At 32.6% G+C, this 23,174-nt stretch overlaps 3 protein-coding genes across 3 annotated transcripts; 2 read left to right on the top strand and 1 right to left on the bottom strand.

The window, feature by feature from the left end:
- Positions 1 to 1,140: 1,140 nt before the first annotated feature.
- LOC134233539 (L-gulonolactone oxidase-like) lies at positions 1,141 to 6,403 on the top strand. The gene is made up of 10 exons (XM_062715510.1): positions 1,141 to 1,161; positions 1,988 to 2,218; positions 2,500 to 2,556; positions 2,736 to 3,038; positions 3,253 to 3,396; positions 3,469 to 3,633; positions 3,799 to 4,211; positions 5,190 to 5,363; positions 5,462 to 5,672; positions 6,296 to 6,403. The coding sequence occupies exons 1-10, from the start codon at positions 1,141 to 1,143 to the stop codon at positions 6,401 to 6,403; spliced, it is 1,827 nt and encodes a 608-aa protein (XP_062571494.1).
- Positions 6,404 to 9,613: 3,210 nt separating this feature from the next.
- LOC134233540 (complement C1q tumor necrosis factor-related protein 3-like) lies at positions 9,614 to 12,246 on the top strand. Its single transcript, XM_062715512.1, has 3 exons — positions 9,614 to 9,636; positions 11,165 to 11,295; positions 11,827 to 12,246. Exons 1-3 carry the CDS (start codon positions 9,629 to 9,631, stop codon positions 12,216 to 12,218), a joined length of 531 nt encoding a protein of 176 aa, XP_062571496.1. The 5' UTR covers positions 9,614 to 9,628; the 3' UTR covers positions 12,219 to 12,246.
- A 10,054-nt stretch (positions 12,247 to 22,300) lies between these two features.
- On the bottom strand, positions 22,301 to 22,738 carry LOC134233538 (protein GVQW3-like). The gene has a single exon (XM_062715509.1). The coding sequence runs from the start codon at positions 22,736 to 22,738 to the stop codon at positions 22,301 to 22,303; it is 438 nt and encodes a 145-aa protein (XP_062571493.1).
- Positions 22,739 to 23,174: the final 436 nt, after the last annotated feature.

Below are 23,174 nucleotides of genomic sequence, written 5' to 3'. Positions count from 1 at the left end.
AAAATCAATGAATTTTTACACCGTTCAATAAGAATTATCTTTTCTATCTATAGATTAAACTACAATTACACGATATAAATATTTTAAAATATATTTTCAACTCTTTTGTGTTTGTTTTTAAGCAATGCTATCTTAGTTTAAAGTATATTTTGTTCATTGAATTTGGATTAAACAGCAAGCATAAATGCCTATGATCGTTCTATCGTTCTATGCATAGGTAAAGGTACAATTCAAGTACATATAGACAATAGAAATAATGTATGGAGAGTAGATTATCAATTGGTACATATGTAGAATGAATTTAGAGAGAGAGAGAGAGAGAGAGAGAGAGAGAGAGAGAGAGAGATAAGAGAGAGAGTAAAAGAAATGAATAGAAAAAAATAATAATAATATAAAATATATTAGAAAAACATATGTGTTTGAACAATTGTTGTTGACCCAGAGTAGGAAACATTCCCTACAAAGTAGCTTACCTAAAATAAAATCTCATTTTCCATATAATATTATAATTAACTAAAATTTTAATTAAAACATCTTAGAGTTTCTTATGAAGGTATGAACATGACTAAAAAATAAAAAAAATATATATTATCCAGACTTAGTGAATCAACACCATATAATATATTTTCTATATTAATTGGTATGTAATTTTCATTCATGTATTTAATCAGCATAAGTCGTTGTGAGGCATAATGTTGACAATACAAGTAAAAATGCAATAAGTTCTCGTTTTGATATCCAAAATTTGTACATATTGGTGTTTCTTTTAGGTGGTCTTTTAGCCTGACTGTCTCTAAGCTGGTTTAACGGAGAAAACATGATATAAGCATTTATCAACTAATAATTATGAAAACTTATCCGTGTGGTGTTTTTATTTATGTACTATTTTTTTATTTCAGCTCCTGTTAAGTTTTATACAATATTAAATTTTTTTTTCTTGAATAAGCATTCATTCATTATTTAATGATACATGATAGGTTTTATTTATATGCACGGTTCATTGTCCTGACCCGTTTCCTTCCGGGAGGATGTCCAGTCCGTACATGACCGTAATACCTTCAACCAGAGCAGGACATATGAACATGTATCAATAAAACTTAGATTTAATCCTCCTAAAGTTTATCACAACGAGACACCAGGATGGGTAATAATCACACAAAGGTAAACGAAAAGCCATTTTTTAAGTATAAGCAATGGTTACCGGTGATAAAAAAACAAACTATACACTTTTTTAATAATGATTTTTTTTTAATAAAGATTTCCTTGAACACTAGTGCAATTTATATTGTAGCTTTTATATTAGTTTACATGTATATAAATATTTTTTTCGTATATTCAATGCAAGTACCAGTATATAAATGTTTCTAGATCTTAATATTTTGTCTTTAATTACATGTTGCAAGGCCTCCAATACTTTGAATGCAAAATCATTAATCTAGACTGTATTACATGTACTTTAAACCATGCAACATGCGAGAAATATCCGCGAGTTTCGCGAGGTACTTTTACTCGTGAGTATTTATCGACGCGAACAAGTTATTTTGCTTTGTAATTATAGAGAATGTTTCCTCTGTCACGGAAATTAATCGTCGACGATTGGTTTTAAACTGACGAATCGCGAATAAAAGATGACGCGAATAATAGTTGGTTTACAGTATTATATACGAACTGTAAATTACAATTTTGCCTTTCAAGACAATCACTAGAATTAAAACAGATTTCTGAAACGTTAAATATTTAAAAAAAAAACACATACATTTATCTTTTATTAAAAATGATAATTGGTAAGATTTCATAAAAATTATTATGAGTCTTTAAAAATGTAAAAAGCATACCGATCGAAAAACAAAGTTGTCTGATGACTTAAGCTTATTCCTTCGGGTCATTTTGCTTCGTAACAATCGTAACAAGTACAAAGAGAATACAAAGTATTTACATCAATTTGTTCACTTTTAAAAAAAACTAATTTATAATCATTATTATCCAGAAAACAAAGGAAAGGGGGTTTCCATCCTCTATCCCTCTTAAGGCAACAGTTACTCAGGAAGACGCACCTGCTACATGTAAGGTGTTAAAAGAAGATATTAAGGCATGCATTAAAAATGGCAATACGCCCTTGTTAATAGCCGATGAAAGCGAGGATAGCTGGCAGACTTTTCAGGAGCTACAAGACCAAAATATTTTTCTTATGGACTGTCATTTTCTAAAGGAGGAAACGGTAATGCAAAAACAAAAGAATTTGCAGCTAATTAAAGTTAAGATTTATTTATGATTTTGTAGTTTTGTTTTGTTTGATTATTTTATTTTATTTTTGGGGTGGATGAGGATGGGTAGGATATGATTTTACATGAGCATGTGGTTTTTAAACTTACTGAATTAAGTTAATTCCGTTAGATTAATAACAAAGAAATAGCATTTAAAATTAAATAATTTCTGAAAAATATTACTGTAAGACATTGATGTTTAATCATGTAAGCTCATTTTATAGATAATTTTCAGATGAAGATGAACATTAGAATATCTACTCAACCAAAGGTTTTGTCAGAAAATGAAAACGTAAGTATTTTATCAAGCTTATCATTGTTTAATATTTATTATCCCACAGATTAGATACTATTTTAACAATCATGTCTTATTCAAGTTTAATAAAATTCACAAAACAGCCTTAATGATGTACTCGACTTTTTCCTTTTTGAATTATTTAATTATTCTTTTCCTTGTTTTTGTTTATTCAGCAAAGTATCAATAAGCTATACAAACGTTTGCAAGGTGGAATCGGAAAGAAAACAAAACTACAGAGGAAAGAATTCGAAAACTGGGGCCAAACGGTAACTGCGAGTGTGTTTTATTGTGAACCTACATCAAAACGGGAAATTCAGAAGGTAATTCTTGCTGCGGCGAAGAACGGGGTTGGTGTGCGTGGTGTAGGTGGTAGTCACACGTGGGCTCCTGTCATCTGTGACGATAATCAGATTTTGATGAATTTTACCAAGTTACAGAGTGATTACAGACATGGACACAAGATTAGAATAGCAAACGTAAGAATGCATTCTGACATACTAGTAGTTAAAACTGAAGAAAATATTCGTTTGTCTTCTATGGCAAAAAATGATTATGTTATCATAAGAGTATTTTCAAATATTAAAGGAAATTTGAAAAAAATTCAACGAATATCTATACCAATAGATAAAAGAGCTTTTAGAATACAAATTACTGCAGTCCAACAATAATAAATCTTCATGCATTTCACAGAAGTCACGCAACGAAGTAGATGTTATGTCAGGAGTAAAAACATCAGAGCTTAAGGAATTTCAGCTGAAACATAAACTTAACCTTCCAATAAATGTAATGGCGGATCATTTTGATGTGGTGGGGACAATTTCTGTTGGAGCACACGTAAGTCTCTCTCTCTCTCTCTCTCTCTCTTTCGTTGATAATATCCCTATTGAACTTTCATTTTCAATGCAGGGTGCTGGAATAAATGGGAAAAGCATCAGCGATTACATAGTAAAGATGCGCGTTTTTGACAGCAGAGGCCAACTAAGGACTTACACTCTTAAGAACAAGAGCATGTTTAACGCAGTAAGCGTCAGCTTCGGTTGCTTTGGTATTATTTACGACGTCACTTTTAAGGTATGCTATAAAGAAATAAATGTCCTGCCTAAAATACTATTCAATAAAATCAAATAACAGGAAATGCTTCACAGATGAATCATGTTCATCAAATAACATAAAATGCTTTACATTCTACACTGTATATGCAATCTAACAGTATATCGTAGCATTTTAATTTTACAGATGGAAAAAGAAATAGTTGTGAAGACACAAAATATGTATTGCAGTTTACGGGATGTATTCTACAATGCTGAAAAGATCAAGTCTTTAGCGGAAGAAAACTGGTCCACCCAGATTTTCTGGTTCCCCTACAACTCAGTCAGTTTACTTGACTACGAGCCTAAGAATGACGACTTATGGATACGGTTAATAAATAAAGCGCCATCTAACGTCGACTGTAAGGATTTTGGATTTTATCTTTGGCAAAGTTCAAAAGACAAGATTTCGCAAAAATCATTGGCTGCTGTGTCGCCATTACTTGCTGAAAATACAGAATTAACGCCATATTTATCCTGGGCTGCTTTCAAGTCATTAAAATACGTCCTCTACCCAAGTGGCCAAGTGTACCAAGAGCTTCCACATGCCATACACTATAGGTCAGTGTAGTAGACACACACAAACATTAAGAAACTACCCAATTCTTTTCTCTTTATGACTTAAAAAAAACGAAATCAAGGGTCAAAGTAAGCTTTCTGACTTAATGCGTTTTTCGCCTGTCAACTAACGTCTGATTACCTTTTTAAGAAATACTTTTTTTAACAAACTTGCAACAACTTATCTATAATCAAAAGATTAAAAGGGTCAATCTTTAATTAAAGTAGACTATCGGGGATTTTTAAAGGTAAGCTTTTTAAAAAGAAAAGAAAATATGAACTTGATCAATTGTATAACTTGACTCCAAGCAAGAATCTTAGCCAACATTGTAACTCTAACCCTAACTTAAGAATACACATATTCAGATAAGTCGAATTGACTTGAAATCACAAGACAAATTCTTTACAAAAACGATAAAAATAAGTGTAAATTGAAGTATGATCGAATCGAAAACATATGGGGGTTTGTTTGATTCAGAATGGGAGAAAAAAGGGATCCAGAATGATACATTTGAAATTTTTCTTTTAATTGGAATATTTAGAAAAAAGTATTGTTGATGGAAAATCTTCTTGATAGAATAAGTTTGATTAGTTGTGATCCATGTGACTAATGTCACCAAAGGATCAGGTGTCAAGTATTCATCTTCATATATTTTTCTTAATGTGTACGTATTATACAGGTTATTTTAATAGAAAATTATTACTTTTTTTATTTTGCATATCCAATGCGGTTTATTATATAAAAGATTAGCTGAAAATCAAATTTACTATTTCTACATAATTATGTAAATGTAGCTATGAGAAACAAATGATATATGTACATGTATATATTAGATACATATATAATTTGATAGTCACGAACTGTTATAGGAAATTAATATAAAGAAAGAAAATTACTATTTAATTAACTAGCTAAATTTTATGTATAACTTATTTAACTTCGGTTTAAAACTATTTGTTTACACTCAATTTTTGTTCTAGAACACACATTGCTGACGCCCCTGTACATGATATGGAGTTTATCTTTGACCACAAAGGCGATTATAACAAGGTCCTAGAAATCATTCAAGTTGTGGTGGAGAAAACAGACCATTATGAAGAAAAAGAGGAATATCCATTGAACTTATGTCTTGAAATGCGTTTTATGGCATACAGGTAATTCTTTGCTTTATATTATTATCATTGAAATAAAATAAAGCTGTCTCATTGTATTTCATGGATATACGAATAATGTTTTTTGATGAATGTTTCAGTGATATGTACCTTGGATGTGGAAATGTAGGCAATCCCGCCAATGGCGGTTCTGGCCATGTGTTCTGTATCGAAATAATTAGCGTTACTGGTACAAAAGGATGGGAGAAGTTCAGTATAGATGTAGGGAGAGAGTGGATGGCCCTGGGAGGCGTTCCTCACCTAGCAAAACAGTGGGACTATCTACCTGGTATCCACAGGCACATCCAGGAGGTATACCTCTATAGAAAAAATATTACTGTCAATAGTGTCCGCAAAATATGTCCCCTTTTGTTTTTCAGCAACGTATTCAAGATAAATGAATATTATGTATTTTTTTGTAATAATCAACGGTTTTATTCCCATAGTGTCCCCTGACATATTCTTGAAATATGATTAAAAGTGAAAATCAAATAAATATAAGATTAGCTCGGTATTAAACACTTATAATTAAAATTCGTGTAGATAAAATTGAATGTAATGAGCAATACATGTTTTATTAAAGAAAAAATCTACAATGTACCTTATTTGCTGCAACACACACAAAAAGGATTGTTACATTATGTGATCTATCCTGGTATTTGTGTCAATATTTCGTTAGAATGAAAATTCTATCTTTTAGTTACCATGGCAACATCATTCATCAAAATAAAAAAAAACAGAAAAAAGACAATTATGTATAATACCGTATATTTAGCTGAAATATCCACTAAACATTTTTATGAAAAAATAAAAATAGCAAAAAAATTTTTTTTTTAGCTTTTCATTGAAAGAATTACCTTTGGTTATGATTTAAATTGATATATCTTTACTTTATCATTTTATATATATTTCTAATTTTATAAATTACATTTTAGAAAATGTGCCTGGAGTTAAAGACTTTTAAAGAACAACTAGAAACATCAAAAGCGGATCCCCGCGGCATGTTTCTCAACAAAGGCTTAAAGCAGTTATTGAATCTGTGAAAATATGTACACATAAATGACTGATCAATTGTGTGCTACGTATGTAAAATATTTTGAATGAGAACAACAATTATGACTAATTTATTTGTAATTTCGAAAACATTTCACAATACAAAAGTAACACTTTAGATTTTGTATGTACGTACATTTATATAATTATAATGAAATCATCAATACCAGAAGTAACGGAGAGAGTAAGGGGAATGGGAGACGTGGCCTCTAGTACATTTGCCAAAATTATGAATGTTCTAGGAATATCATCGAATATTTAATGACTCGCCTATCGCTTGCATTGGACTTACCAAGTTTTTACTGATGGTCTCGAGAACATTTTCCGTATACCGGTAATTCTCGATTCAAGTAAAGAAACTGAAATATTTATTTCATATTGTCTTTTGGACTCAAAAGTTTTACCCTAGGTGAATATTGTGATTCAAATTAGATTTATTTTTTAAGAGGAATATTTACATGCATACTCATAAATACAATTGGATAGATTCAGGCGATTTATTGACAAGAAAGTTGATGACACAAGGATATCAACATTCATGTCTTAGAATAAAAAAGAAGATTCAAACTTTGATGGTCAAAGCCCGACCCTTTTAGAGAAGAAACTGTATTTTGTTTTTAAAGATTACCAACACGCGACAATCAACACAAGACAACGGACAAAACGAACAAAACAGATAATTAGGGTTTACAATACAAGTATGACAAGTATGACTCGGGTGGCCTAAAAATAAAAAAGACAGAGTACAAAATATTTATTTTTCGTGTTTACGTTAACGTTGTTTGTGATCTAGATGGTAAGAACAATAGAATAAAAAGAAAAAATCTGCACATTTTGAGAGCTGCCTTGAAGATATCAGGACTTAGAAGATTGTGAGCTCGAGTTGCATGTAAGTATTTTAAAAAAGATACAGAAGATGGGGGTTTTGCAAATATATAATCTAGTTTCTTAGCTCTGCAAAACGACTGCTTTCGCGAAACATCAAGTAAAAAGCAAAATAAATAAATAAATAAAAAAAAAAAAAAAAACATAATTTTTTTTAAATAAATGACGAAGAAAAGCAAAACATAGATAACGATATTAAAAATGAGAGTCAACAAATACTGAGTACTACACATTTCAGGCAAATTGTAAACTCTCTGAACCTATGACATCACAATTATAACGTGATGTATATGGGAAATAAGGAGAGAAGGACTGGAAAAATTCCGCACACCAGAGTGACTGTCCTTTATGGTTAACAGTCAAATGGTGATCACATGATGTACAACAGCTTTTCTGATTTGTTAAACACAAACAAGTAAAGGGAAGATCGTGAAAGTTGTTATTTAAGGAGGCTCATTACACCACTTTTTGATGACGTACTACACAAAAAAAAAAAATAAACCTCCATTCTGTAGACCGGTTCGCTCAGGGGACGAGTAGTATACGTACCTCTAAAATATGACCCTGACCTTTAAAACGCTTTAAAAATAGATGATACAATACATGCGGTGCTGTAAACAGTGAAAAATAAAGTAACGGATTCATTATGCATAAACCAAGAAGAATTGCTTTTAGGCAGAAACAAAAGAAAGCAACAGTCAAATCTTCGGCAAACAAGTAATGTCAATTTCATAGCAATGCATGCAGTGAACTACCAATCACTGACATGTATGTATGGAGGAAATTCGAGTTAAAATCTACAACCTTGTTGGAATTAAAATTTTATTTCATTGTGCTATTTACTGTGTTGGTGTTAATTTATATAATCGTTTTATTGATTTAAATGTATACTCTGGTAATTTAAAGCTATTTTCTGAATTTTAGAGTAATATCAAACGTTCCCTAGTGTTTTGAGTCTTGGCTAATTAGGAAAGATAACTCTTAAAAGTGGACTTTCTATACCAAATATTTTTTAAATTAGATTTTTCATTTCCTTTAAACTTTCTTCATTCAATTTGACACATGTAATTCATTGAAATACATTCATTGTCTCTTCAGAACACATTTTTTAAATGTTTTATGCATAGATTAAAGAGATAATGACATTAATTGTTTTCAAAGAGAAAATTATTTTTTCTAATAACATTATTATTAGGTATTATGAGGTATTTTCACTGTATGTACTTGTCTTAAGAAGATGCCCATCATTTGACACTGAAAGTTCTAAAATTCTGTGAATAATGAACCTGAAATAAAACATTTCACTTAAATTAAACAAAAACAAAAAAATTCTATAAAAAATATTTATGATATCAATACCCCCATCTGGATATTTGACATCTACATTATAAGTGGTGCTGTATTGAAATCTAAAATAAACTGTGGATGTAATGAGCCACCTTAAATGGGATAAGATGCAATGTAAAACTAGATAATTAAAATACACTGTTATCCACTAAAATAGCAATATATAATCATGTAAAACAAAGGTCTTTTCTCTTGGTTTTCGTATGTGAGGCAGCGTGTGTGTTTAGGGTGAGTGAGTGTAAAGAAGGCAAACGGAGACAATAAGCCAAGTGTAAGTAAAACGACGATATTGACTGTAATACATAAACGAAATTTAGTAAAACAGGAATTATTCAAAAATGGGTGTCAGAAAGGGGATTGGATATAATGAGAAAAAATGATATGATTTACGTCAGTTCTTTATGTGTTTGGGTATGTCTAAATCTTGTTAATATTTATTTTCTGGGAGAAACTAGTATACAAGCGCTTAGGAAATAATATTTACAAAATTTGCAAGACCTTAGAAAGATATTACGTGCCCGTATTTTTTTTTAACGAGTTGGACGGCGACTTTTGTACCTTATTCCTAATTTTTGTAACTGTGTCAATACTATATTAAGCAATCATAGCAATCATATTTTATTGATCTCAGTAACAGATGTATCAGAAAGAATCTAGGCTGGACCTAAACCGATATTATCACTTTTCAAGCAAGTATCACTGGACCGATTTTCACTTATTTTGTTCGCTCAGTTAAAAAAAATTGCAAGGTCAAAATTGCGTCGCATACATTGTAACTTTAGCGAAGAGCAAATATTTCTTATATAATAATAAATGTACATCTTTTTAACAAATGATACGTTCATTAATAGGACATTAACGCGACAACCTACACGCAAGTAAGCTAATGTTTCTCAAATTGATCATGGAAGTATATATATATAAAGAAAATTTGACTGAAATATGGCTGTCTCATTTTAAACAGTGACCGAATATTGGCAATCATGCAAATGTAAGTTTTAACAAATTGTATTTTCTTTACTTTCATTAGATTCACATACTGTAACTTCATATGTTCTCTGAAAATATAAGCTGTAGGATTTTGGGTTCTTGCTTATCTCAATATTATAAAATAGAAATATATTGAGGATATTCAATGTTTTGTGATTGAATATGGAATTTATTTCACGAATGGGAAAGGATTTTTGATATTTTCACGAGTGCGAAGCACGAGTGAAAATATCAAAAAATCCTGTCTCACGAGTGAAATAAATTCCATATTCAACTACAAAACATTGAATTTTCTGTTTATTACATTTTTAAAATAAAATTCTTTGATTTTTCCTTTGCCTAAATTCTTTTTGTAATACAGCCATAGGCTCGTGACGTCATAGTTTAGCGGTTGAGACGTCATAGCAATGTGAGGTGAAAACACTGTAAACTTGGATCTAGCAGCATATTTTTGGTAATTTTAACAGTTTTATTCGCTTTCAGAATGGTTTATTTATTTTCATCTATCTTAGATTAGGTCAAGGAAGATTTTTTTTACAGCAATCTTCGCTATGGGAAGGGAAATCGAGAGTTTTCTCGCACTTCTGATATTCGTCACACTGTGACGGGATATCATTTTGATATCCTTTCACACTGTGACAGGATATCGTTTTTATTCAATGAATAAATTACAGTATTTCACGGGTAAAAATGTAATAAACACATGTCTTTTTTATAATTTAATATGCTTTAAAAATTAAACATAAAGTGTAGGAAATATTTTAAAACAACAAGAAGGAAAAAATACATAATATATAAAAGTAATTTATTGTTATTCTCAATTTTTTAAAAGCTCTTTAAGTTTTATAATGTAACCTTGGATGCCCATTTCGTCTAGTTTGTAATCCCCTTAAAATGTGTTTTTCATTTATTTTTTTAAAATCCAAATTAAATATATCATTAAAAATATATTATTCCTTTTTTCAGAGTTGCTTAAAAGTAATATTATTTTTTTCATTTGTTCCATTGACTTCTCAAAAGGAGATTTAGTTAGTTTTGATTAAAATATAACCTACAGGTTTCAAAATGCATTCCTAACTCAATTTTGATAAGATGATTTTATTTTTTATTGGGCAAAACTGTGCACGGATAATGGAATTTTAAAACTAATGCTTTCAAAGTTTCTTATATTTCTCTACGAGTTGAGTGCGTTTTACTCTCAATAATTTAGTTCTATTTAAAAGTCTAAAAGATTCTTATATTTAATTTTTTTTCACATGAACCTGATTCCATAGTTGTAAAGACATAAACTTGGTTCAATGATCCGTTGATCATGCTTGAATCGCGGGTGTGGACAGTCGGCAGATATTTGCTCCTCCATGGCACCTGATCCCATGTCTTTTGTGTTTGGAGGTCCAGCTAGCTCTGCTACAATTTTGTATTGTTTTAATGGACTTTTAGCTTGAATACTGTTCGTTATCTCCATATTTCAATTTTAATAGCATTTGGGTGGGAAAGTGTGGCTAATTATTTCTTATTTATTTGAATAGACTTTTCAGTCTCAAGACGACACTCCTAGTTATAGGAGCTTTGGCAGTCTTTCATGTTAATGGAGCACCAAATGAAAAGGATAGCATCTCATCTCAGTTGTTTGGGCGTGCGAAAAGGAGCCTTTATGAAGGTATGATACAAGTACTTATTTTACCCCCCGCTTGAAAAGCGGGAGGGTATATAGTAATCGGTATGTCCATCCGTCTGTTTGTATGTCCGTCTGTTACGCTTATTCATCTCTTATCCGCAACTCCTATAATATCACTGATTGAAATTTAATGAAATTTCATAGAATCTTTATTACATATTGCCATTGTGCACCTCCTATTTTATTTTTTGATCCGATACATTTATTGGTTTTCCATAGCAAAACATGGATACTGCCATTATATTCATATGGAAGGCGGGGGTATCATTTGGTGAGCTCATTGCTTACAGTACCTCTAGTTTCTCCTGTTACGGGAAACCAATCTGAAAATATCAATATTTTATTCCTTCATATAATTTTAAACATTCAAAGACAGAAATTTCATGCTAGTTCGTATTTTAAAGCTATTAACTGAATTTCTCATAAAAAGTCTCTAAATCTATTAACAGAATAAATAAAATCTGTAGCATTGTACATTCAGAGATTCACAAATAATTAGACCTTGTTTAATAGGAATGGTAGCCTTTCAAGCAAAGTTAACGAAAAACCAAAAGAGCCTTCCAGAAAATGCCATTGTTATATTCGAAACAACAACTCTAAATGCAGGATACGCCTATAGCCCTCTCACAGGAATATTCACTGCACCAGAAGACGGTATATACGTTTTCTCGTGGAATATTCTGGCCCATGCTGGAGGTGTTTTTCACACAGAGATCGTTTACAATGGTAAGGCTGTCGCTCACAACCATGCTGATGGTAGGAGTGGAAGTTCCCACTATGCATCCGGGTCCTCGACTGCGGTTATTGGGATGAGGAGGAAGGATCAAGTTTGGATTAAGGCCATGGCAGGTCATGGGGAATCTGCTGCTGGTGACTGGTCTTCCTTCTCCGGCTTCAAATTATAAACAGTCATTGTAAAATGGAAGATAATTTGGAAAATAAATCTCAATATTATGTCCATTGCTTTTACTTTTATTGTACTAAGAAACAGAAAAAAGAAATATATAACAGCTAATTATAAAGGCCGCATGCTTCCTGAGCATTGTGTAAGTAAGGCAAAATATTAAGATGTGTCATATCTGTTTCGTCTTAATATTTTGCCTTAAAAAAAGCTTAGAGTAAACTAAGAGCTTCCTGTAATTAGTAAACTTTAACTGGATTTATGAGACCGACAACTGTTTGTTATCTTAACTTTTTTATCATCTAAAATCAAGACGTGTTTGTGGAACACTGATGTCCTCGTATGGCAGCTTTTGGCAAAAGTTAAAGTTTCTTAAATGCAAATCAAAGGACACGTTCAAGAAATCAAAATGTTGTTTTACCCAACAAAAGGAATTGTATCAATTAATATACATAATTATGAAATATGAAAGCCCAAGCACAAAACATTCAAAATATTAAGGTTCATGTAAGACCAATGTAATTTTATTTCTTTTTAAATATGGGTCAAATTCCAAGGACAATGTCTAAGGGCCGAACTTAAGGTACCGAAGGGAAGGCCATGTTATAAGAAATACACGTATTTAATATTCAAGTCCTAGCACCAACTGATCAATAGTTATCACAAAGGTTAAAGTTTTTCAAAATAAAACAAACTCCAAGACGAAAAGATAATAAATTTTGGTATCCAAGGGAAGGTCTTTTGACAAGTATGACATCTCTTTAATATGAGGGCCCTTTAACTACTAACTTAACCGCTTAAAATTCATGGCCAAAGTTAAAGTTTTTTTTTTCTAAATGTGAAATTCAACTAAAAGCCAGATTATTCCACACCAACGAGACAACGTTTAATAATTACAAAGGATCATTCTCTATAAGGCCGTTTTGCGGCCTACAATGACTTCAAATTTTCAGATAGTATTTTTTCCCTTAAAAATTGCATGAATCACTAGGCCTATGTTCCAGTTCACTGATAAATATTGGTTAGATAATGATACATTAGTATTTCTAATGATATAGGGTGACAAAGTAAGGTACTATCGGCCTGTATTAGCATTAGAGTAATTGGAAAACTCAAGAGGGTGACTGTGTTAGATAACTCCTACGCATGTTATAACCACCTTTAACCAACACCAAAATTTGCATGTAAATTTCTAATACACATAAAAAGTTACTTCCAAATTATGAATTTGGTTAAAGGTGGTTATGACATCCAAATAAAAACTTTTCACTTCATTTTTACGATATTTGCAGAAAAAGTTAACGACTCACAATTATGGATATCAGCTTATGTAAATTATTTCTTTTAATGAACTTTTGGTTAGAGTACAATTTTCGGTTTATTTACTAAGATTTATATCAGCCATGCATATATACGAAAAATAAATGTGAAATTTCTACTTTAAAAATCTAAAATCAAAGGACTGAGAAGACTGGATGTGATGAAATTACAAATGGAGACGTTTCTTTGAAATGTCTGATAAAAATTAAGAAATAAAAACTTTTTACAGACTCTAAGGTGTGAATATGAGTTACACGTATCTTTTATATTTATAATGATAGTTTAGTTTATCTTTGTATGCTACTTCTTTGAATTCCGTTATGAGTATTGCATATGTTCTTTGTATTTCCTTATGAGTACTGTATATATGTTCTAGAAATGATAAAATCTATCTTTGTTGAAGCGGTAAAATGCATTTCCTATTAGTGTTATAGACTTTTTTCTATATATGGGTACAAACATAATTCTTATATGGACACTTCAATACGAGTAACATGTGATCCATATTTTGTTAACTGCATGGGTCTTTCTTGAGAGGACTCAATCTATTCATCACACTTCTTTGATAGCATCGATATAAGTTACGAGAATAGTAGTCCTGTATTAGAAAATAAATTGGTAAGGAGGAGAGGGATTCCTATACATAATATGTGGTTTTATAATTAAATGTTGCTTTACCCCATTTAAGGATTTTTCAACCAGATAAAGAGATCGTCCACTTAAGGTCAAGTATTTATGCGTAGTTGCATTACTGACCAACGCCCAGTGCGGGACGGAACCTTTTTTTTTTTTAGAAAAAAGATGATATCCTAATGACCCATGACATTTACTTGAAATGCTAAAGAATTAGGTAGGAAACTGTCACTATCCCTGTTAAACAAGCTTTTTGACGCTGCACTGGGAAAGAGATTGAATTTAACCTACAGGTTTCTAGAGTGCGAAAGGAGCATCAAACCCTTAGGGTCCATTTTGTACCTGGGATGTTGTAGAACTCTTTTAATTCTGTATACTAGTAAATACGAAAACCTCTGATATGCATAGTTTAAGGAACTGTTAAAAGTCTACTCCATTTTTATGCTTTGCCGTTAGAAACGGGGGGGGGGGTCTCAACTTTTATACATGTATAAACGATAAAGTTTAGATGACACTTTTAATTAAATTTATCGTGCAACACGAGTACTTAAATAAAAGCAAAGCCGTTTTACGACGATATTTCATTTCACTTAGAGATATATATTTTAATGCAACCGCTCTGAGTTACAAGTATATGTATTGACTTTTTACATGTATATGGATAGTCAACATGTATTTGAATTGATGTTTTTATGCTGTTAATTCTTTATTTGTTTGAAATTGTTTAATTTCTTTACTTAATTACTACTTCAGTTGTATTTAATCACAATAAAAATACAATCATTGCTTTCAACATTTGATACATAACTTTTACAGTTCAATTGAAACTTAGAAACCTCATTTCTTAGATGGTTATTTTATGCGTAAAATACGTAACACATCTATAGAAATGATATACAATTACAATATTATTATATATTATATAATACTATTAATAAAATGCTAATCAAACTTTTTTCAGCATCATAAAGTGTGAATTTCGTAAAGATTTACGTTCAAAATATGCAAAATGTGGATGCATCGAAATTCTTGTCATAAAAAATATCTTGAACCTTAAATTTATAAAATCTTCCAGTTTATTACTTAGGTATGATGTATTTCCGACATAAATAAACAATTTTTGATCATTTACATTCAGAATCATAGATAGAAACTTGATTTGAATAGACCCACCCTCAATTTTTCTTTAACTGACGGCCATTTCTTATTTCTAAATCACGTGACTTAGATGATCGATGTTGAAAAACAAATTTCAAAATCATGAACTACAATAATTATAGTTATATAAAATCACATTTTAAAGTGATTTTATCGTAGGCCGGAAAATGGCCTTATAGAGAATCAACCTTTTGTAATTAGATGATAATCTTCTGAAAATTTATACCCGTCTTTCGTCAGGTCCCCTCACACTTTTATTCAAAATTATTATATGAAAGACCGATTGTGTGCTAGGTACTATAATTATGATTTTTTTGCTATTTCGTAGTACAAAAGAAACATTACAACTTTTTATGGATATTTATTTATAATGGAAAGCAGAAGTAATAGGGAGAGAACTGGAGACATAGGGGCGTGGCCTTTAGTACATTTGCCAACATTATGTAGAAGGGATACTTTCCAGTATTTTCTGACATGCATCCATTGTGGCCCAATCCTATCCCCGGGGTCAAAAGTTTTACAGATTTGAATCTACACTTCATGGGGGGGGGGGGGGTCCTGGATGCTTCCATATCTATATGACCAATCATGGCATTGTTGGTCTTGAGAAACGGATTTTTTTTTTACGTTTTCCTTACATATTCCTATGTAAAATATTAATCGTCCATTGTAGCCCCACCCTACCCCCCCGGGGTCATGATTTGAATTAACGTGAATATACATTATCTGAGGATGCTTCCATATCAGTATGATTAATCATGGCTTTGTTGTTCTTGAGAAAAAATTTATAAGATTTTCCTATATTTTTCTTAGTAAAACTTTGATCGTCCAAAGTGGCCTCACCATACACCCAGGGGTCATTGTTTGATCAAACTTGAATCTACACTACCCGAGGATGCTTCCATATGAATAAAACCGATCATGACTTTGTTTTTTCAAAATTTTTTCTATATATTACAAAGTAAAACTTTGATCCTCCATTGTGGCCCCACCTTACCCCGGGGGTCCTGATTTGAACAAACTTGAATCTAAACAACCTAAGGATGCTTCCACATTAGTTCAATATTTCCCGACCCAGTGTTACCAAATTTTCACTATCTCTTAATTATCTTCCCTTGAATGATTGTGTGGCCCTTCATTTGAACAAAATGGAATCTCCTTTATTCATGGATGCTTTGTGGCAAGTTTTGTTGACATTGGCACAGTGGTTCTGGAGAAGTCAAAAATTGGAGAAAGTTTACAGACGGACGGACAGACAAATAGTGATCAGAATAGCTCTCTTGAGCTTTCAGCTGAGATGAGCCAATAATGACAAAGTACAAGATATCTATTCTGGTTGTTTGTGAGCTTGATGGTGACGACAATACAATAACACAGAAAAGATTTGTGCATTACGAGAACTTTGCTTGACATTATCAGTATACGAAAGAATTGCCTAGTATGAGTATCGAAAAACAATTAGATGATTTTTTTTCATTTATAAAATCTACGTTTCTTAATTTTACCAAACTTCTTTTTACGTATTATATTACGAGGACGAAGAAAAGAAATTTATTGAAATAAATAACTAAATGAAGCAAAACATATGTAGTAAACAGCACTTGAAATAAGGATCAGCAAATATTAAGTATTACCTATTGTAGACAAACTATAAAATTTTACCACACGAATCATCAGGACAATGGGAATTGTAAAATGATGTACATGTAAATAGGAAATAAGGGGAATGACATGACAAGAATAAAACTTCAAAATCTGAAAATTTTGACAAGACGCAGCATACAGATATTTCACGTTGACTTCCTCAATAATACAAGATACAGACAACAGTAATATATACTGCTGCTTACATTCAAAAATGGTTGGTAAGACAAAATATCAACCAGTGGGAAGCTAGGGATAAATGGGGTTTTTTAAAAATTCAGCACTCCAGTGTGGTCTTTTTTTAAATCATTTTTTATCACATGAGGTCCACTAGCTCTGCTGATTGGATGAGCACGAAAAATTGGAAGATTTTAAAATATTTACCTAAACAGTGCAGATGCTATGTAAAATGATCATGTTAATTAATAGTCTCTTTTCTCTGTTTATGTGTGTAGTGTGCGTGTGTGCATAGCAGAAAAAGGACTCGCTTAGCCTCATATAAGTAAAACGACTTTATTTACTTCAATATATGAATAAAAGAAATGTTAGATAATATAGTAAAAAACAGCAATAATTTAAACAAAATTGGTGTCAAAGGGAATGGAAAGAAAGAGTAAATATAATAAGAATAAATTCACTAGTTTTATATTTTACTATGTTTATATATGTATAAACCTTGTTAATATTTATTTTTAGACCATGTTTTCCAACAATGTATTGTTTCAGCCTACTCCAGATATATTGAAATTCAGGGGACCATGCAAATTTTTTCAATATATCCGTAATTCAATATAAGTGAATTCATGAAGCCGCCATTTTTATAAGTTCAATCCCGATCTAAAATAAAGAAGAACAAACCCGAACAAATTAATTTTGTCATCGTTTATCTATAACTGTGAATAGATTACATAGAATAAGAGTCCTTGAAGGTTTATTTATTTTTTTTTTATTTCTGTTTCATTGAAAAGACAATCTTCAACCTTATTATTATTCCCCGATCGCATTTATTTACACTTTGGAGAAAATTCACCGGACTTACACGGTTGAGTACTGATGAACGCTGCTTGTATTTCATCGTAAAGTATAAGTCACATTATCCAACGATGGGGTATACGATGAGAAACCGATGCGTTTTTTGATGAAAATGGCGTGGTTGCCGGCCGGGCACCACTAGTGATCGGACGGTGACTGAGTCTTTTTTGCGAATCGGTGGGGTCATCGGTAGGAAATAATTCGTAGTTAAAATTCAGCGATGTCTCCAACGATGCCTCACATCGCTCCTCATCGGCAACCCATCATTAACACATCTTTCAAGGATCGGCCGATGTATGGCCGAGCAATCGTCCAATATCCGTTGAATCTGAGGTCATCGGGGAGTTTAGCGGTGTTCAACAGATAATGACCGATCATCGGTCGATGTTCGACCGAACATTGGCCCGTATTCGACCGATGTACGAACGATGTTTACCAATGTATGAGCGATGAAATATACATCGGCCGATTATCCTGGAACATTGTTTTATGATTAGCAATGCATCGCTGGGCCTTTGTAAGTCCGGCCGGCAACCACGCCATTTTTCTCATAAAACGCATTGGTTGCCCATCGTATGCACATCGCTGGATAATGTGACTGATACTTTAAGGACTACTAGGCCGATGTGGACCGATGTTGGGGCATCGTTAACACCACGGATTACTACCGATTACCACCGGTCTACGGTTACCGGCCGGGAAATGTGACCTAGGCATAAGTGTACTCGAGTTAATACCTTAGTTATTTCGAATTTAGGGATATCAGTAGCCATAAACAGTATGTATTTAATTTCAAAGTTATGTTTTTTTTTCTAGATCTGTGGGGGTTACTATATTACGTTTAGATCTAGCTGTTTAGTCTCGATATGTCCGTATTATATACGTGGATGCAAAGAATTTAACAGTGAAGAATTTTATTTCGTAAGAGCACGCAGTATAAAAACACATTAGGTGAAAACTTCATTATTCACACCTTTGTATATCAACTGGTCAATCAGGCATAATTACTGTCACCAACCGTAACGACAGCCGCCAGGGAGTACTTCACTATAAACGTTATGAAAACAACTCATTATCACCTATGGGGACCGATCAGTGGCTTCAAATATAAGCGATATTTCAATAAAGCCGATTTCAATATAACCGTTATTTTAATGCAAAGAATATGAAAGGCAAAAACGGGGGATTTATTTTTATTTCAAAATAAGCGGAATTTCAAATTAAGCGAGTTCAATATAAGTGGAGCAAGCTGTATTTTACTTGAATTATAATCTAACAACCAAGCTCTATGCTAAACTGGATGACCTTAACTTTCAGTCTCGTTTAAATACATCATTTCGTAAGTTTTATGGTCGATACAATGACATTATCAGCAAATACAGTTTATCATTGAGTGAAATGCTGACTGACGTTTTTTCATACTAATTGTTAGGCCATTATTTATATACTGAAATGACGACTGATTTTCAGTTATTTTCCGATCATGACAAGAAGCACATGGCGGGTGTAGCCGGTCGGATAGGATGTTCACTACTCCCTGGCACCTGATCCCACCTCTACATTTTTTTTAGGTCCGTGTTTGCTCTGCTCCTGTTTTGTATTGTTTTATGGACTTTTGGACTTTTGGGTTTGAATACTTATCATTATCTCATATATATTTCATATATATGTAATCATATATCATCATAAGTTTTATAGTGCAGCAACTACACTTTTCATCAAAAACATTTAAATGAAACATCTGGTTTAATGTCAGCAATCTGTAAACTCTTCGTTCCTTGTTATATAGCTATCTTGTTGGCAAAGTAACCTGTCATTGCGACAATTTTTGTTGACATATCCAAACAGATTTTTATGTTAATTTTCATTCTGATTTTGACTACGATATGCGCAAATGATTTAAGGCTACATATGGAGGTTTCTATGCAAAATGTCTAATTAAATTCCATAATTGCTCTACCTACTGCTCAGAAAATTTTAAGACTTGTTATAAATACATTCTTTGTACCTAAAACATGCAATAGCCGGTACACATTATGACGTCATATTATGACGTCATCGACCTCTACTACACAAGTTTATAAGAAACATCAACAAAATCGCTTCGGTGCAAGGGCATACCTTACTTTGTTTTACAGAAGCAAATTATAAAAAGACGCAGGATATTCCAAGGATTTAAGATATTGCTGCACAATTGTCGGCACTGCAATTGTTTAGTTACTGTTAGTGCAGTTTTAATTCTAAACGGGGTAAAAATTCACAGTCCAGTGTAAGTTTCCTAAATTTTTTATCGATTGAGAAAGTGCATAGGACTTGTGCAGCAATTTTACTAATTTTAATAATATTCTCCTTAATATTAAACATTGTTTATTTTTAATTAGATAGGATATGCCCTTGCGCCGACGTGATTTTGATGATGTGATTTATAACATTGAATGGGAGAGAACAATGACGTCATAATATGACGTCATCATGTGCACTTGCATTAATAAACTGTGGATACTAAGTATGTATAAAAAAATCAATTTGAACTTTGTCTGTACATAAAATATACAACTTATGAATTTTTATTAGCTCATTTGCATAGAAATATCCATATTTAGCCTAAACTCACTTGCGTGCTCCATATATCTGAATCATACATAAGATTAATGATGGATGTGACCAATCAATAGGGAAATGCTTACTCTTCCTAGGTGCCTGATCTTGTCTTTGGAATTTCAAGGAGATACAAATTTCTATTGTTTGTATCTTGTTGAGATGGATCCAAGTTCGCCATCTTCCTCTTTATCTCAATGATTTTCATTAATATTATGATTTAAAAGTTTAAAAATGGTTGCAAAATTTGGTACTTTACTGACATAAATTTATGACATTGAAAAAGAGAGATGTAAATATTATGTTCCTTAGCGCTTACATCCTAGAATGAAACATATTTAGATAATAACTAGTATTCAAGATCAAAAGTCAATAAAACAAAATAGAGAGCAGAGAAAACACGGATCTCAAAAACATCAGAGCTGGGATCAGATGCCCTGGAGGAGTGAACATCCCCTGCTGACCGGTAACATCCGCCTTGTGTTCTTTGTTGTGATCGGAAAATAACAGAAAAATCAGTCGTCAATTCGGTGTATAAATAATTGACTAACAACAAGCATTTGACTCAATAATACATTGCATTAGCTGACGACAATGTCATTGTATCCACCATAGAACATACGGAATTATGACTTTAAACGATACTGCTGATATTCTTGTTTCATCAATTTGTTTGTCAATAATTCACCTCGTTTTAGAAATTGTTCCTACGTAGAGCATGCTCTTGCATATCGAATCAACTGAGATACATAAACTCAGTATGCAGGTGATAAAGGTTTATTGCTGCATAAGTAAGGGAAGTCAACGATAGAAAAGTTAAAGTCATCACGTTTATCATAGAGCTTGGTGTTAGACTAGCAATAACGTCTTTTCAAGTAAGCTATTCGTATATGAAACGGATGTGTCAGACTCTGTTGTATCTTTTATATCAAGCTCATCAGGATATATCGTATGAACATAAGAATGGAAATTACAATTGTTAATTGACAATACGTCTTCGATATACGAGGGTTGTTCGATATGTATTGTGTATTGTACGATATCTCAAAAGCATTCGATTCAAATAGTCAAATGGACATTACATCCTTTCAAAGAATTCTCCGTGATTTGAAATACACAATTTTAATCTCTGAATCCATTTCTGAAATGCGTCACGGTACGCTGATTTAGGTATACCTCTGAGGCACTGACTGACGGCTGAGCCAAGGGCCTGTCGGGACTTGTATCGACGACCAGATAAGAACTTTTTAAGTTTTGGAAAAAGGAAAAAGTCGCATGGTGCTAGATCCGGAGAGTATGGTGGGTGTGGCAAGACGTTAACCTTCTCAGACTTCAAAAATTCCTTCACAAGCTCAGATGTACATGTATGTGATGGAGCATTATCATGAAGAAGGCGAACATGCCTAATCCCGACACAGGACGTCATTTCTGATAATATTTCTTGAGCTTTTTCAGTACAACATCTCGGTAATACCGACCTGTAACACTTTTGCCCTTCGAATTTGTACGGCTAAACCATCACAAGAGAAGAATATGCAATAAAGGACCTTCTTTGTGCTCATTGTCCTTTTGGCAACTACAGGCCTTCTACCGTGTTTGGTTAGCCATAATTTGTTTCCAACTTTTCTTACTGGTTCGAAATAGTAAACCCATGTTTCGTCACCAGTAACTATGTTTGCAAATTGAAGTTTGGAAACATTTTTAGCAGTCGCTTAGCGGTTTGTATTCGTACTTTTTTTGGTCATCTGTCAATATATGGGGTATCCATCTGGCAGAAATCTCTCGTACTTTCAAAATACGCTTCAAAATGAAATGCACCCGCGATAGCGATATGCCAACAGCTTTGGCAATATCACGAATCGTGTACCTGCCATCACTTTCAATTATTTCCTTGACTTTTGAGACATTTGTCTTGCTTGCTACAGTCACAGGTCGACCCGATTTTGATGCATCTTTGACGGACTCTGTGCCAGTCAGAAATTTCTGTCTCCACCTACGAACTGTCTCATAAGATACCTTATCAGACCCATAAACTTCCCCCAATTCAGTAAAAATCTGCTTTACGGAATTACCGAGTTTTGTGCGAACTTTTATATAAGCTCTAATTTCTTCAGTATTCTCAACCCTTTTCTTAACCATTTTTACAACACTGGTCAACGACTGGCTCTATTGAAATGACGATTATTTTATAACCATGTGTAGATGAAGGCTCATGTTTATACTGTTGGCAAGGTATTGAATAGAGTTATCCAGGCGTATAAATATCGACGAAATCGTGCAAGGCGTTATCGCGCTGTGGTACAATACACAATACATATCGAACAACCCTCGTACATGTATCTAAATGTCGAGTTGAAGGCCACAACAAATACTTTCTTCTTTTCACGCATAAGATTTTGTACGAATTCTGCTTCATATGAATACAAAAATATGTCTGCTAATAACGGGTACAATTGGTACCCATGGGAATTCCAATAGAGTGTTGGAAGACCCGGTCTCCAAAATCCACATAGATATCGTCAATCAGATACTTACTCATCTTTTTTTAATTTCAACCTTAGAGTATTTGTGTGTA

Source organism: Saccostrea cucullata, unplaced genomic scaffold (assembly GCF_032062105.1).
Source record: "Saccostrea cucullata isolate Sc308-1 unplaced genomic scaffold, CSIRO_AGI_Scuc_v1 ctg9747, whole genome shotgun sequence".
In the NCBI taxonomy this organism is placed as follows: domain Eukaryota; kingdom Metazoa; phylum Mollusca; class Bivalvia; order Ostreida; family Ostreidae; genus Saccostrea; species Saccostrea cuccullata.
The sequence above is the reverse complement of the archived record's forward strand: the minus strand, read 5'-3'. Positions and strand labels throughout refer to the sequence as shown.